General features: G+C 38.9%; 3 protein-coding genes across 7 annotated transcripts in view; 2 read left to right on the top strand and 1 right to left on the bottom strand.

Moving 5' to 3' along the window:
* Nucleotides 1-1,912: 1,912 nt before the first annotated feature.
* LOC139952086 (uncharacterized) lies at nt 1,913-3,729 on the top strand. Its single transcript, XM_071951039.1, has one exon. The coding sequence runs from the start codon at nt 1,913-1,915 to the stop codon at nt 3,707-3,709; it is 1,797 nt and encodes a 598-aa protein (XP_071807140.1). The 3' UTR covers nt 3,710-3,729.
* Nucleotides 3,730-3,739: 10 nt separating this feature from the next.
* LOC139952084 (uncharacterized) lies at nt 3,740-11,300 on the top strand. Of its 3 annotated transcripts, none has more exons than XM_071951034.1 (2): nt 3,740-4,096; nt 7,957-11,300. In XM_071951034.1, the coding sequence occupies exons 1-2, from the start codon at nt 4,069-4,071 to the stop codon at nt 9,762-9,764; spliced, it is 1,836 nt and encodes a 611-aa protein (XP_071807135.1). In that variant the 5' UTR covers nt 3,740-4,068; the 3' UTR covers nt 9,765-11,300. The 3 variants fall into 3 exon arrangements, with proteins under 3 accessions (XP_071807135.1, XP_071807138.1, XP_071807136.1); XM_071951037.1 differs by lacking the exon at nt 3,740-4,096 and adding an exon at nt 5,996-6,141; XM_071951035.1 differs by lacking the exon at nt 3,740-4,096 and adding an exon at nt 5,996-6,170.
* A 121-nt stretch (nt 11,301-11,421) lies between these two features.
* The window catches only part of LOC139952082 (uncharacterized), a 41,872-nt gene continuing 35,642 nt past the window's right edge, over nt 11,422-17,651 (bottom strand). For all 3 annotated transcript variants that reach the window (XM_071951031.1, XM_071951032.1, XM_071951033.1), the window contains exons 17-22: nt 16,833-17,036; nt 16,077-16,145; nt 15,563-15,662; nt 14,798-14,979; nt 14,119-14,279; nt 11,422-13,451 (exon numbers count right to left, since the gene is read on the bottom strand). In XM_071951031.1, the coding sequence (XP_071807132.1) occupies nt 13,358-13,451; nt 14,119-14,279; nt 14,798-14,979; nt 15,563-15,662; nt 16,077-16,145; nt 16,833-17,036 (810 nt within the window). In that variant the 3' untranslated portion in view covers nt 11,422-13,357. The remainder of the gene's footprint in view (nt 13,452-14,118; nt 14,280-14,797; nt 14,980-15,562; nt 15,663-16,076; nt 16,146-16,832; nt 17,037-17,651) is intronic.

Genomic DNA, 17,651 nt, shown 5'->3' with positions numbered 1-17,651 from the left:
TTTGAAAGTCAAGAATCTCACTCACCTCTCATTGTGAGCTTTCTGTTTCTTGTAAGAGCCAACTCTCCCTGATAGTGTCTTCAGAGCTTCACTTGTAAAGTCCTCAGCATCCGACCTGGGAGTCTGACACTCACTAAGGATCTTGTGTGAAGACAAGATGAGGATCACCTGGCATAAAAGAAGATCAGAGTACAGGATAAAAGATCCAAATATTGTAAAAATGTCTTTGAGGAGCCGAAGGGTTTAAATACAGAGGAAGAAATTCCACATATCACTTTCAAGCTTTGCTTACACATCCCTTCAACCAACCACAAATAAGCTTTACTACTTTTCTACTATGGTTCTATTTCTGTGATACACACTCTAACAGAACCAGCCAATAAACACGACCTTAATAGCAACCTTCACATAATAATCTTTCAAATTTGATGAATATCCAACCAACACACAGAACCCCTTGAGCAGAATTTATGCATTGTAGGGTTCAAACAAGGGGGAAGAAATTAATAATAATAATAATAAAAATAATATACAGCACTTATAAAGCGCACAGAATCTGACAAAGAAAATGCCATTGAAGGGCACCGGTTCCGAAAGTCAAGAGTCCATGATTAAGATAGTTGATTGAAGAGATGTGTTTTGAGCTGCCGTTTGAAGGTTGAGGGATTACTTTGTGTTCTGAGGGCAAGCGGCAGTGAGTTCCAAAGACGAGGTGCAATGCTGGAGAATGCGTATTAATATCAAGCTTTGCTTTTATACACATACCTTCAACCAACCACATCTCTATGCTTTTCAAAACAGGCCAAAAAACCCATATAAAGTCAGTTCCATTTGTGTGATACACATTCTAACAGAGCCAGCCAATAAACATGCCCTTAGCAACCTTCACATAATAACCTGTCAAATTTGATGAATATCCAACCTACACACAAATCCCCTTAAGCAAAATTTAATTTTTTCATCCAAAACAAGTCTATTAAAGTTATTCATGCATTAAGCACATTCAACCACCACAAAGAACTTAAAATAGATTTGTTTTTTTTCCACATACGCAACATCCATAGTCAGACTGAACTAGTAACAACTAAGGTGTGTCACTCTACCATAGTCCAACAAATTGTTGATTGAAATTCTGCAATGCTCAACATTTGATATAATGCTGTGTTTCAAGCCATTGTCTTAGTTTCTTCCAATTCAAGTAAGTTATTTACAGTATAGATAAAGTCAAGGGAAACCAGAGTAGGATTTATTGAGTTATTTTGAGAAATATTGTACACCATCCATTGTGTCAGTTTCTCTATTCATGTCTCACTCGACTGTACAATTTGGACAGATGGATAATATGATCAAACTCTTTACTCAAAGTATATTTATTTATGGAATAAAACACAGCAGAAAAGATAGCCAAATATTTTGTTCATATGATAAAAGAAATATTCATAAAAAGCACGGCTGCCCTTCAGCAAAACTATGTCTTAATGCAGCAGTACACAACAATTTAGAAAAAGTGTTCGATTATTTGACTGTTAAGTTTATCAAATTTATGATTTAGGATGTTCAACTTAAACACAAAACAGCAATGTGGTCTACTTCTGGGCTAGTAGATGTACACCAAATCAAATACAAACTTTTTCCGTGATGGGATATTGAATTAAAAAGTGTGCTTTGTAAGGTCTCCTTGAAATCAAATCATTGTAATCCAACATGCCATATTAACGCTCATTGTTTCTCATTTAGACAACTGGGTCAAGAGAAGCAATTTATGGTTAAGTGCGCTACTCAAGATCGTGCTGTGAACCCACGCTCTGTACTTGCCTCTGATGCCCTAGACCGTTTGGATTGTTGATCTATTTTTATTTGTCATTTAATTTTCAGCTAAACAATTTCACCGATCTTTCACCGATCAAGCAAGATGGCTGAAAGAATAACAGTCGAGTCAGTCTTACAGAAGATCAGTGAGAGACATCTTGAATGTCAAATCTGCATGGACCGCTTCAAGGAGCCCAAAATGCTGGAGTGTTCTCATTCATTTTGTCTGGAATGCCTTCAACACCTTGCAGAGACTAACACAACTAGTCCAACACTAATATGCCCATTGTGTCGAAGTCAAACTTCCTTGACTAAAAACAGAGTTTCTCAACTTTGTTCCGACTTCAAAATGACTTCTTTGTTGGATGAAATAAGAGAGCATGAGACTGAATTACAAAGTCTACAAGAAATTCAACCACCTGGCAGAAAGGAGTCCGTTTCTAAATGTAGCAAGCATACTGGCAAGGATGTTATCATGTACTGTGACTCATGCAAACAGTTGATATGCACAACTTGCATTGCCAAGGAACACAAAATGCATCCTGCCACTGAACTGAATGAGGTTGTTGACAACTGCAAGAAGAAAGCCAATGAAATATTAGCAGCAGTAGCACAACATCACATAACTTTTAAGATTGCTATGGAAGACATAGGTACGTCTCGCAAGACATTAGATTCTATGTTTGCTGCCACCAAAGCACAGATCTCCAAGAAGGCAGATGAGAAGATTGCCAAAGAGGTTGCACGGATGAGACAGGAAGAAAACAAACTGATGTTGGAGTTAGCCCAGACTTATAACGACAAAGCCACACAAATAGAAACTGCACTTACAACAAATAACAATGAAATGACAAAAGCACAGAATATGCAAGTTACAGTTAGTCAACACATAAATGAAGTGAACTTCTGTGAGAATCTACAACTGATAGAGAAACTCTTACAAGACCTCAAAGACTACACAGAGATACAGCCCAAACAAGTGACCAGCGATCTGACTTGTTTTGACTTTGAAGGTGATCAGAAAACATTCGAGAGACTGAGAATCAAAGAAGAACAGAAACTAGGAGCAGCTTCTGCTTCAGATACAGCATGCAAACCCAAGACAAAACTGACATGGACACTGAAAACAGAAATAACCAGATATAAGAACAGAGATAAATCAATACAAAACATATGCGCATCGAAGGCGGCTTCCTACTGCAATAGCGACATTGTCATCTGTGATTTAAAGAGCAGTATCTTGATCAAAATATCAGCCGACAGCAGAGCCCAATCAAAGGTCCTCCCAAAAGAGCTGTCGATTAAAGGTCTCATTCATCCTAGAAGAGTGACTGTGAACAAGAAAGATGAGCTCATTGTTGTAGATAACACAAAAGTTAAGATCTTCAATAGAAAATACAAGTGTCTCAATTGTTTCACACTGAGTGGACAGCCAACGATCCAGCCATCATGTATAGCAGTGGATGACAATAATCTCATAGCAGTGGGATATGTACATGGAGAAATCTCGCTGTACAGACAAGATGGATCCCTCATAAGTACATTGCTTGCTCAAGGGATCGGTGGATTCTTAACTATCAACAAACAGCAACTCATCTACACCAACTGGGACAACAAGAAGTTAGTATCAATTGACTACAATGGTGACATTGTATTCTCAGTAGATATCAATCATAACATGTTGCCTCGTGGTTTATGTTGCGACAAGGATGGTAGCATCTATGTTGCTGCATGGGATAAGCTATCACCATCAGGTGACATCCATCATTACAGTCCTGATGGCAAGTACATCGGTTGTATCGTCAAGGGCTGTGTTCATCCAAATGGAATAACATTCACACCAGTTGGTGATCTGGTTGTGGCTACGTATACATCAGTTAAAATATACAAACAGGAGTAAAAACAGATTTTGGAAAAACTGAAGAAACAACAAGACAAAGCAAGGATTGAACAACTCTATTTTGATTAATTCTAGGGGAAATCTGTGCACCATGTATTTTACTTAGTGTGCTGCACAAAATTTTGAGTTTTGGGCATGCCCACCCTGCACCGTCCAGCACCGCCCAAGGTGGCTTCAACACTGATTACTCACCTTTCTGTTTCTTTGAATGTCTCCAACTCTCTCTGATAGTGTCTTCAGAGCTCACATCGCTGAGTCCTCAGCATCTGCTCTGCGAGTCTGAGACTGACTGCGGATCTTGCAGATCTTGGAAATGCCATGAAAATGCTTCAGACTTTGCAAGAAAAGGCCAGGTGGACATGATGAAAGACACCTTTGATAAAAAGAGTAAGAGTGAAAAAAAGTTGTTAACAATTGGAGACTTTGGAACAGTAGGTGGCAGCAGACTTACTAGGTAAATGTTAATTGTTTACGTAGTTCTGAGCATGCGCACATTACAGAGAACAATGGATTTTACCTGGTAAGTCTACTGCCACCAAGAGTCCTGAAAGTTCCCTATTGTCAAAAATGTCTGACCACATACTTCAGTCTAATCAGGGGTGCGTTTTGGCAGCTGTAACCAATACTTGTTTTTATCACTGATTAGTGTTTAAATGCTGGCCAAGTCAACTGAAACAGTTTTTGGTTACAACCGCCTAAAACGCACCCCAGGAATGGCCTAGATAACACTGAGTGATGATGATACCTCGTCTCAATTCTGACCTCAACTTCAGAAATCATTGGGTTTAAACCATAGAAACAAAACCCGGAGAACGCTGAGCTCGGCCACCCTGTGTGTCGTTTGTGGACGCGCCGTATCGATACCGCGCGATACGCATATATGGCAAAATTATCATCGTGTGAGACGCGTGTATGACAAAATGGCAAAATGTCAGCGCACATAGACCGTTTCTAGTGTGTTCATTGGTCAATAATGATGTCATTGTATGGCAAAATTGTATGGCAAAATTTTTTGCCATACACGCGTGATACGATCCATGCAGATTTGGCGTTCAAGATGTCCCTTACTGATCTTTTGCAGGAGTTGCTTACTTGTTGAAGCCATCTTGTAAATTAGAATTCTTGAAAAGCTGTTAAAGGCAGTGGACACTATTGGTAATTACTCAAAATATTTATTGGCATAAACCTTACTTGGTAATGAGTAATGGGGAGAGGTTGGTAGTACAAAACATTGTATAACGGCTCCCTCTAAAGTGGAGTAGTTTTCGAGAAAGATGTAAATTTCCACTAATTTGATTTTGAGACCCTCGGGTTTAGAATTTGAGATCTCGAAATCAAGCATCTAAACGCACACAACTTCGTGTGACAAGGGTGTTTTTTCTTTCATTATTATCTCGCATCTTAGACGACCTATTGAGCTCAAATTTTCACAGGTTTGTTATTTAAAAAAAAAAAAATTACCCCAAAAATCGCTGCATATAGCAGCCACAAACGCAATATAATTTGTGAAGGCCTACACCAGATAAATTTTACTGTGTTTTGTAGAAATTATTAAGTTGACAATATACACTGTTCGTTGTGCTTCCACCGATGAAACCTCAGTCGGAAACATAGCCTCTTGAAACTTTCGAGTGCCATGGCAACAATACCAAAACCAATTAACAAATTCCATTGGTGTATATAATTATTAAAGGTTGTCCAATAAACGCCAAAAACGAGGAAAATGGCTGTCTGAACCCTTCCAATTATGCCATTGCAGCAAAACAGCCACCATAAAAAAGTGGCAAATAACCGATGGAGTAAGTGGGATGGCGGTGGGAAAATTATAAATATCTATTCCAAACGAATAACTGTGACGAAGTGAGAGATAAAATTAACAACCCTGCCAAAACAAAACTTTGATTGGTTAAACAAAGCATACATCGATTTGCTACTTTAATTGTAAACAGCATGACCCAGAAACACAGCAATGAGTTTGGAACTCTGCACTATGCAGCACAGGGAAAAACAACAACTTAATGCTTGCAATATTTGTGCCCTGTGTGTATGCTGGGAACATGCCAAGTACAATGAATGTTGCGCTGAGTATAAGGCCTTGTATCTTTTATGGTGATAAAAGGAATTATGTAAAATGATTTGTTTCCTGCATCAAACTATAAGTGCCATTAACAGCCCCGAAATGTAAAGGTTATAGGTTCAATGTGTTTGAGTAACTATCTGCATCTATGGTGTTTCACACAGTGAAGTGAACTATTGATACTGAAACATCACTACTGTAGGCTTAAATGTAAACACACAGAGATTCTTAACAGGAAATGGAATTTCTACATTATAAGCAGATCAAATGTAAGGGGCAGTGTGTAATATAGTGCTATGAACGGAATCATTCTGTATTCACCTGGACCAAGTTACTTCTTCCATAAACAATTCAAGTAAGTTGCAGTAGAGTCAAACAGCAAAGGTATGTTTCAGAGATAGTTAGCTTGGGAACATTTACTTTCGTTTCAAAACAGGACATAACACGGTGAATGATTACCCTTTTATAGAATTGTAGCATATTACATCTAGTTGCTACTACAAAATCACAATTTTCTTACTAAATATTAGCATTCTGTTTGCACAAAGTCTGCTTTGTCTGTGTTGCTATGAAGGAGTGCTGAATGAAAATGTTCCATTCATGTATTTGACAATATCAATAAACAGTTTGACTGACTTTCTGATCAACCAAAATCCTCCAAGGTTTCCATAATAACAGATATGAAATGTCATCATGACCCAATGCTATACATGTTTTGATTAGACACAAATGACCGAAACAGAGTATGGGGGGGGGGGGTGGCGATTTCACAAAGAACTTGGGACTAACTTAGGACTAGTGTTAAGAGATATACAAACCTTTATGTAAGGCTAGTCCTACATAAGTTAGGACATGCATGGATGAGTAACTTGTCCCCTACATGTAGCTCTATGGTACAACACGTATTTTAGGCATTCAGACATTTTTTTTAATGAATTACAATTCAGTCAACTGTGGACTTAACAAGTTACTGAGGCATAGATTGACTCAATTCCACTTGATTGAGCTCAACTAAATCATGTCCAATTGAGTCAGCTAAAATTAATGAACTCTATTTGAGTCAGCTTCATGTATTGTAGATAATTGATTTAAGTCCATTTGAGTCAAGTTAAACTAATCAACTGTATTTGGGTCAGCTATGCATTTAGACAAGCTCAATTCGACTTGAGTGAGCTCAACTGGATCAACTATATTTGAGTCAGCTAAAATTAATCAACTGTATTTGGGTCAGCTATGCATTTAGACTTACTCGATTCCACTTGAGTGAGCTCAACTGAATCAACTCTATTTGAGTCAGCTATGATGTATGTAGATTGACTCAATACGCAGCATATAAATTGGTTTAGCCATCTTTTTAAATCCTAAAGGTATGAGCCTTAACAAAAGTCCAAGCAGAATATTTCTTAATTAATACGTTTTCGCTGAGTTGAAGATGGTTGAAGAGACCAAGGTTTTTGATGGCAAGTTTGTCTTTATAAAGCCTGGTTACATACTTCCTGCAACTGCAAAAAGGAACTTTGACGTCAAAGAGCTGTTTTTCGCAGATAATGTTTTGCAGGAGTTGAAAATAAGTCAAGTGACGCAAATTATTCGTTGCTATTTTGTGATGTCAACAATCGTATAGCATTCGCAGTCGCAGTCACAGAAAGTTTGAATCAGGCTTTAGTCTGGCTTAAATATCCTGAACACTGTTGGTATTGTCAAAGACCAGTCTTCTCACTTGTTGTACATCTCAACATGTATGCATAAAATAACAAACCTCTGAAAATTGGAGCTCAATCGGTCATCGAAGTTGCGAGATAATAAAGAAAGCAAAAACACCCTTGTCACACGATGTTGTGCGCTTTCAGATGCTTGATTTCAAGACCTCAAATTCTAAATCTGAGGTCTTGAAATCAAATTCGATGAAAATCTTCTTTCTCGAAAACTACTTCACTTCAGATGGACCCGTTTCTCACAATGTTTTATACTATCAACCTCTCCCCATTACTTGTTACCAAGTAAGGTTTTGTGCCAATAATTATTTTGAGTAATTACCAATAGTGTTCACTGCCTTTAAGTCCCACAATGGAAAAATCAGTGACTATGTGGACACTCGACAAGCAGCGCAAACAAATGTTTTTGTACGCTATGCAATTTTTGCTGTTATCATTCTTCATTGATTTTACAGGTAACCAAGTCAAGATGGCTTCAAGAGTAACAGATCAACCACTCCTGCGAAAGATCAGCCAGAGACATCTTGAGTGTCAAATCTGCCTGGAGCGCTTCAAGGAGCCCAAGATGCTGGAGTGTTCTCATTCATATTGCCTGAAATGCCTTCAACAACTTGCAGAGACTGACCCAACCAGTCCAAAACTAGTATGCCCAGTGTGTCGCGCTGAAACTTCACTCAGTGTAAAAGGAGTTTTTGAGTTACGAACCGATTTCAAGTTGATTTCTTTGTTGGATGAAATAAGAGAGCATGAGACTGAGCTACAGAGGCAACGAGAAATTCAACCACCTGGTAAGGAGTCCGTTTCTAAATGTAGCAAGCATACTGGCAAGGATGTTATCATGTACTGTGACTCATGCAAACAGTTGATATGCACAACTTGCATTGCCAAGGACCATAAAATGCATGATTATATTGAACTAAAAGAGGTTGTTGACAACTGCAAGAAGAAAGCCAATGAAATATTAGCAGCAGTAGCACAACATCACATAACTTTTAAGATTGCTATGGAAGACATAGGTATGTCTCGTAAGACATTAGATTCTATGTTTGCTGCCACCAAAGCACAGATCTCCAAGAAGGCAGATGAGAAGATTGCCAAAGAGGTTGCAAGGATGAGACAGGAAGAGAACAAACTGATGTTGGAGATAGACCAGACTTATGAAGACAAAGCCACACAAATAGAAACTGCACTTACAACAAATAACAATGAAATGACAAAAGCACAGAATAAGCAAGTTACAGTTAGTCAACACATAAATGAAGTGAACTTCTGTGAGAATCTACAACTGATAGAGAAACTCTTACAAGACCTCAAAGACTACACAGAGATACAGCCCAAACAAGTGACCAGCGATCTGACTAATATTGACTTTGAAGGTGATCAGAAAACATTCGAGAGACTGAGAACCAAAGAAGAACAGAAACTAGGAGCAGCTTCTGCTTTAGATACAGCATGCAAACCCAAGACAAAACTGACATGGACACTGAAAACAGAAATAACCAGATATAAGAACAGAGATAAATCAATACAAAACATATGCGCATCGAAGGCAGCTTCCTACTGCAATAGCGACATTGTCATCTGTGATTTAAAGAACAGTATCTTGATCAAAATATCAGCCGACAGCAGAGCCCAATCAACGGTCCTCCCAAAAGAGCTGTCGATTAAAGGTCTCATTCATCCTAGAAGAGTGACTGTGAACAAGAAAGATGAGCTCATTGTTGTAGACAACACAGAAGTTAAGATCTTCAATAGAAAATATAAGTGTCTCAATTGTTTCACACTGAGTGGACAGCCAACGATCCAGCCATCATGTATAGCAGTGGACGACAATAATCACATAGCAGTGGGATATGTACTTGGAGAAATCTCGCTGTACAGACAATCTGGATCCCTCATCACAACACTGCCCGCTCCAGGGATCGGTGGATTCTTAACTATCCACAAACAGCAACTCATCTACACCAACTGGGATGACAAGAAGTTAGTATCAATGGACTACAATGGTGACATTGTATTCTCAGTAGATATCAATCATAACATGTTGCCTCGTGGTTTATGTTGCGACAAGGATGGTAGCATCTATGTTGCTGCATGGGATAAGCTGTCACCATCAGGTGACATCCATCATTACAGTCCTGATGGCAAGTACATCGGTTGTATTGTCAAGGGCTGTGTTCATCCAAATGGAATAACATTCACACCAGTTGGTGATCTGGTTGTGGCTACGTATACATCAGTTAAAATATACAAACAGGAGTAAAAACAGATTTTGGAAAAACTGAAGAAACAACAAGACAAAGCAAGGATTGAACAAATCTATTTTGATTAATTCTAGGGAAAATCTGTGCACGGTGTATTTTGCTTAGTGTGCTGCACAAAATTTTGAGTTTTGGGAATGCCCAACCTGCACCGTCCAGCACCGCCCAAGGTGGCTTCAACACTGATACTCACCTTTCTGTTTCTTTGAATGTCTCCAACTCTCTCTGATAGTGTCTTCAGAGCTCACATCGCCGAGTCCTCAGCATCTGCTCTGCGAGTCTGAGACTGACTGCGGATCTTGCAGATCTTGTAAATGCCATGAAAATGCTTCAGACTTTGCAAGAAAAGGCCAGGTGGACATGATGAAAGACACCTTTGATAAAAAGAATAAGACTGAAAAAAAGTTGTTAACAATTGGAGAATTAGGAACGGTAGGTGGCAGCAGACTTACCAGGCAAATGTCCATGGTTTACGTAGTTCTCAGCATGCGCACATTACAGAGAACAATGGATTTTACCTGGTAAGTCTACTGCCACCAAGAGTCCTGAAAGTTTCTATTGTCAAAAATGTCTAAACCACATACTTCAGTCTAATCAGGGGTGCATTTTGGCAGCTGTAACCAAAAGTTGTTTTTATTCAACCCCAACCTATTTAAACTTACCTAGTCAGTTTCTCCTACAGTCTACTACTTGATATTTGAAGTTAAAAATTGGATCCCCTTCAGGTGATCCTTCTGCTGCCGCTTGTATCATAAAATTGGGTATGACCCAGTTACAGGTTGTATGACCACCAGCCTTATGTTAAATTTACTCAGTCAGTTTCAATAGTATTACAAGTAGGATTTGAAACTTTGCATGGTGGAAATACGATATAGAAAGGTTTGCGGTAACACCATGTAATGACTATATCTAATGAGTAGGATTTGAAACTTTGCATGGTGGAAATAAGATATAAAAAGGTTTGCGGTAACACCATGTAATGACTATATCTAATGAGTTGGGGTGGTTCTGAAAAACATCATTGGTTTCAACTCGACGTTTCGATCAGTATGCTCTGATCGTCTTCTGATCGTCTTCTGGATCGTCTTCTCCAACAGTTCTTTTCAGAACCATCCCAACTCTTTAGTGATAGTCATTACATGGTGTTACTGCAAACCTTTCTATAATAGTATTACATATCAGTCTAAGTTGCCTCATGGTGTGTGCTGTGACATTTATGGTGGAAGTCCTTATTTTACTGTATAGAAAGACTATCACTACCAAGTGAGATCCAGCATTAAAGTCCTGTTGGCAAGTTCATTGGGTGTACCTTGTATTGTCAGGGGATTTCATAACTCCATCAGCTTCTGTGGAAATGTCAGTTCATTTTGGTCAATGGTAAGCTTTTGAAGGGTCTATTTCAGGCCCCCCGTGTTCCTTCCTACATGCGATTACTGCCGGAACATCCAACAATAAGACAAATTTTGTTTTTTGAAGATGGATGGTTTGCCATGATGACATTTGGCGTCATCTGCTCATGCGTCACAGACGCCATACAAAAAATTGCCTGCTGACAACCATGAAAATAAACCACATTTTCAAAACTCACCATTATGTATCTCTTCCTCATCTTCTTCTTCAACTCCTTCAACAAAATGACTGTGTAAACAGTTTCAAATGTTTTGGCTAAGCAAATGTGTTTACTTTTCTTACAATTTCATTCTGGAATACTTCACAATTTAAAATTATAGTACAACCAGTGCCATCTCCTCCTAAAATACTTGATCAACCAAGTTAGTTAAGAGTTATAAATTAGTTCTAAAAATAATAAACTAACCCATTTGACTCCGCCCGCATATAAACAGTAGTTGGTAAGTCAAGTGTAATATCTTTTGAGTAGTGTTGGTTCTGAAAAGAACCAGTGGTTGACAACTCAACGCTTCTTCAGGTATTAGCTTACTTTACATTTTGAGCACTTTTAAAGCCATTGGACCCTTTCGGTTCAGAAAAAAAAATAAAAGTTCACAGATTTACAAATAACTTACAGGGTTTACAGAAGGCAATGGTGAAAGACTTCTCTTGAAATATTATTCCATGAAATGCTGTACTTTTTACAATAACTTACAGGGTTTACAGAAGGCAATGGTGAAAGACTTCTCTTGAAATATTATTCCATGAAATGCTGTACTTTTTGAGAAAACAGCCAAACAATATAAATTCTCGTTAACGAGAATTAAGGAATTATTTTAAACATATGTCATGACACGGCGAAATGCGCGGAAACAAGGGTGGGTTTTTCCGTTGTTTTCTCCCGACTCCGATGACCAATTGAGCCTAAATTTTCACAGGTTTGTTATTTGATATAGAAGTTGTGGTACACAAAGTGTGGGCCTTTGACAACACTGTTTACCGAAAGGGTCCAATGGCTTTAACAGAAGTTTTGTTTATCAACAATATTTTAGCTTTTACCCATATACACTGATGTGTGTTAGCACTGTATACTCAGTATTTACCCAAGTTCTGTAAAAAAAATCACAGGCATATTATTCGGGTGGGAATCGAACCCACAACATTTGCAATTTTAGAGCAGTGTCATACCAAATAGACCTTTTTTATAATCTTTATAAATCTGTTTGAAGGATTCATTTTAATTAATGACTCACATAAGTACAATAATAAAAAGCCAAATTTAATCTTTGCGGCTTACGTGTTAGTGATGATGACTTCAACTATAGGTAAAATCCAATAAATTAACTGGAAACTATTATTCTAAACTATTTCTTGTTTGGTCCCTGTATTTAAAGGCACTGTACACTGTTTGGTAATTACTCAAAATATATATCAGCATAAAACCTTACTTGGTAACGAGCAACGGAGAGCTGTTGATAGTAAAAAACATTGTGAGAAACAACTAATATAGTTTTTGAAAAAGAGGTAACTTCTCACTAAAATAGTAAAAGACTTCTGGCCAGAAGCCTTTTATTCCTATCTGAAAGCACACTATTATGTACAACAAGGGTGTTTTTCAATCATCATTTTCTGCAACTTCAATGACCAATTGAGTCCAAATTTTCACAGGTTTGTTATTTTATGCATATGTTGGGATACACCAAGTGAGAAAACTGGTCTTTGACTTACCAATAGTGTCCAGTGTCTTTAACTCATTGGTGTTTATACACTGCCAGGGTGCAAAATCAGCTGGGACTAGGCTTACTACTTATAGCTTTATAGTGGATGGTATTTACTTCACTACCTTGGAGTTAAATCTTGGGCTCAAAACTTTGACTAGCTTGTTCTAGTCAACATCAGAAGACTAGAATTTTCTTGTTTCAGGACAACTACTTAAACCAATTGTTTTAAGTATTGCATAACGTAGACTACGTGAACAGATGAATTCAATGTGTAATTGTTTTCTTCAACCCATTGTTAAACAGGCCCGGAATTTCATCTTTGAGAGGCAAGGCTATTTTGATATTGCTAAGGACACTTCCATTGGAAATTTTTAAAGTCTATGAGAAACTTTTGAAGGGTCGCCGCAACAGAATTACAGGCCTGGTTGACTATCACTTTAAAAAATCACGTTAGATAAAAATGGCATCCCTGCATAGAGCCCAAATCATCGTTTCCTTTTACTGCTGGAGGGTGTCTCGCTGACTTTACGCTTGGTGCCCCGCTCACTTGTTGATGGTGTTGAAGTAAAAAGCTGATATGTGTGGGAAGTTAAGGTGGTTAAATTTATCATCCCACCTGGGCCCAATTTCATGGCTCTGCTTACCGCAAGTACATAATCGGCACCGTAAGCACAGAATCGGCGCTTACGTAAGCAGGGAATTCTGTGTTTACAGCAACAGATTTCACTGGTTAGCGGCGAATTTTGGCTTCTGCACTTGCGTACTCCATGTTACGAGGCATTCTACGCTTACAAGGCAAGCGCAGCAGTTCGACGCTTGCACGTAAGCGGGGAATCGTGATCGTAAGCTCAGAATTCGGCGGTAAGAAGAGCCATGAAATTGGGCCCAGTGTAGTGTCTTACCTTCCAGGCAATGCACTGGAATGCAAATGATCACTTGTTTTTTCCAACAAGGGAGACACGTATAATAGATGTTAAATTTGCATCGGGGATAAAGAATATTAATTTTAGTTTTACCCATACACCGATGAGTGTTAGCACTACATCGGTGTATGGGTAAAACCAAAATTAGAAAAAATATCACAAGCATGTTACTCGGGTGGGATTCGAACCCACGACCCTTGCAATTCTAGAGCAGTGTCTTACCAACTAGACTACCGAGGTTGCCCGGCAGCTAGAGGCAGTTTGACTCCTATGTGGGTGACACAGTCTATCACCGTATACTAATTGTTATTTTCAAAGGATATAATTCTGGCTGGATCTCCTGCCTCAGCATCCCAGTCAGAATAAACTCAGCACTGACGATCTGTAGCCCCGCCTTTATGGCTGATTGACACTTGGCTTTATCCTCCTCGCATGATATAATGATGGTGTAGGGATCTGGCTTCACTGGCAAGCTGCTCAGGAACTAATGCATATTCAGATATTCATTTTATTCAAATTAGTAAGAACTGCCTTGATGGCTGATTGACATTTGCTCTTCAAGCAGACTTGAATCCTTGATTCTGGTTGGTCAACCCATACCATCAAGAGGTGTGATATAAACGTGAAAACGTGCAAAGTGACTATATAATAATAATCTGGGAGGCTAATCATCCTTAATCCCAGCTAAGAGCTGAATTGCGAAGGACGCAGCTACAACGTGTTCGAGAAGCAGGCATACAAGGGCGCCTCTGGCAGCCAGCCCCATTAACCCATTATGACCACAGAGCACAGCCAGAGATCGAAAGTGTCTGATTTTTTCGAGGGAGGAACACTGGATGGTCTGGGAAAACCCTCAACTCACATATGACCCTAGCAGGGTATCGAGCCAGGGTCACCTTGGTGAGAGGGGAGAGCTTTACGCACAAGCCAACCAAACCCTATTAGTGCAGAGTGCTACTGATCTACAAAGAAGTAAACAAAAAATGAGATTAAAATACTTACTTTCCCACCAGCACACAGAATGATTTCCTTCATTTGCTGTGGCTCAGGCTTGACACTTCCCGTCACAAACACGCGATACTTGGTCATCACACCGCCCTGCAGCGCCCTCTGTTGAGATGCCACATGCGTAAAACCGTGCTGTTTCTCTGCTGCCTTGTCTTTGACTAAGTATGGTGCCGGGTCTGTGGAATATCGGTTGATTATTCAGTGTTAATCAAATGTGGTATGTTTGATAAAAAGGCACACAGTCAACCCTTCTACTGTCTGACCATTCAATATCATCCAGTGTGGCTTTGAGTAATAGATAAACTATGCCAGCCTCCAATATTATATCACACGGTAAATGCAATCATACAAAACAGTCAACCCTCCTACTTTCTGACAATTCAACAACATGTAATGGTTTACAACATGATGTGGTGAAATGTACAGCTAGTCAAACCTTAACACAGGGGAGAACCCCCTTCTGTTTTTTAATAAGAGCACTGGGTTCTTTTGCGTGTGTTACACAACACCAGGACCACTGCCTAAGCATCATGGTAAAAGTGTCTCGTTAAAGGACACAAGTGTCTCGAACAGGACTCGAACCCACACCTTGCCGATCAGAAATTATAACAAAGAAAAAATACAAGTCACCAAAACAAATACATCTCAAGTAGAAAGGATAAACTTAGTTCAAACACTGTGCTGGACAATAAAGAGAACAGTTAATGAATTGTAGAATAATATTTAAAGAGGAAAAATCGACATTGTTTTGAAACTTACCAACGAATGTTTTACTGACTTTGCACTTATCTAGCCAATCAGGAACAACGATTAAAGCGCCCCTCGATAAGCAGCAAAGAAACTTCACTGTACGTCGAACCTTTGGAAGGGTTAAGAAAAATGTGTTTTAAAAAATGCATTTAGAGGTATTACACAAGATTGGTTGAGCTGACAAAATAGTCGCAGATACTGTTCACCTTTTGTGTCATCATGAAATAGCAAACCTGTGAAAATTTGGGCGCAATCCAAAGTGAGTCAGGAGAAAATAATGAAAAACCAAGGAAAATTTTTAGTATGTAAATGTAGTGTCCTTAGTTTTGATTGTAAAGAGCAAAACCTTAGTGTGTTTGTTTTTAGGTTTTCAGATAGTTTTCTCGAATACGACTTCATATCAGAGGGTAATAGTTAACAAACAAAATGGTTGCTGTCATGGTTGCTGTACCAACTTCACAATCAGTTTAACCAGTTTGGGTCAAACTTTAGTACACTGCTTGAACATACCCTACAAGCTCACCTTATCTGTGACGAGGTGTGTACAATCGAAGACCGATTCCACAAGCTCACCACCAAGGCTTGAAACAATCTGCACAAAGAACAACAAAATAAATAACATAGTGGTATTCAAATTATGAGAAAATAAAATTAGCAGTTGCAAACTATTTCACAACCAAAAGGACGTATGGTATAAATGCAAACAATTGTTACTAAGCTGAAGGAAAGATCCTTTATCACACAGCCATGACCCTACAAGGTTTAAATGGCCATTTAAACCAATTCACTACTCTTTGATTCCCAGTCATAACTGCCCTTTTTGGTAAAAAGCATAATAATGAAGGAAAACTTGTAAAACATGTGTGCTTTCTAAATTGACAATTTCTGTGCAAGCAACGCTCAACGGTTGTGCGTATGCACGCGTACTAATAGATTTTACATTGAGTCAGGTATGTATTGTTTGAATTTGCATAAAATACCAACCTGCATGGCTATAAGTTTGAGTGCCCAATGCGTGTTAGCCAACTCTGGTCTTTAACAGTACCAGCTATGTCTTCATATGTGTTCAATGCCAGGTAAACATGGTAATGCGAACCCCTTACAACCCATAGAACTATAAAAAAAAACACTCAATCATCCAACTTTTTGTTCGCAAACCGGGCAATCGTCCAACTTTTAGTTCGCAAACTTGGCAATCATCCAAATTTAAGTTTGCAAACTTGGCAGCAATCATTCAACTTTTTCCTTCATATGAATTCCACAAAATGAAAAGGCTCACCTTCTGCCACGACTTGTCAATCACCCCAGTGAACATGACTTTTGGCTTGAGGTCACTAGGTCGTCTCCGTAGCGATGGACTTGCAACCTCCCCCTCCGGTGTTTCAGGGGCGCTGACCTTTTTGCCAGATGGGGAGCCAGTCGGAGTGGACAAAGTGGGTGTGGATGCTCTCTTGCCACGCCTATTGTTAGGCATGGTTAAAGACTGTAATAGACAAACGAATTAAGTTCTATGGTGTAACTTTCTGCATTCAATCAAATCATTTCATTTATTAATTCTAGTTGTGGAGCCGACCACTCTCAGAAGACAAACTTAAACACTAAACTAGCCAAGAATAGATAGAAGACGATAGAAGACAATAAAGGAAGTTTCAGTTTAAGATGTGGAAGGAAAACCGTTGAGAATTAAGGGGAAACCAGGGGTGCAATCACTGCTTTATAGTGCGAGTCACTGTTGACAAAAAAAGTCTAAGACTGGAATCAAGATCTTAGGAGGCGATGGCATTTCCACCTCTTGACAACCCTTGAAATTATCGATTCCAATGAGCTTCTGCAAACAGTATCCCCATCACTAGAGAAATAGACTAAAGAGCATGACTTATTTTATTCAAAGACAAATACAACATTTTTTTGTTAACTAGGCAAACTTTAAAAAGTCTGAATGCAGATAAAAGTCTACAATTTCTCATCCCCGATTGAGGGGAAAGTTTGATTTACCTTTTCATTTTGGTTTTACCGTTATACACCAATGTGGGCTAGCACTGTATACTCTGCCTCTAGCTACCGGGCAATCTCCGTGGTCTAGTTTGTATGACACTGC

This window comes from Asterias amurensis, chromosome 20 (assembly GCF_032118995.1).
Source record: "Asterias amurensis chromosome 20, ASM3211899v1".
Lineage (NCBI taxonomy): Eukaryota > Metazoa > Echinodermata > Asteroidea > Forcipulatida > Asteriidae > Asterias > Asterias amurensis.
This window is presented reverse-complemented; position numbering and strand designations above follow the sequence as displayed.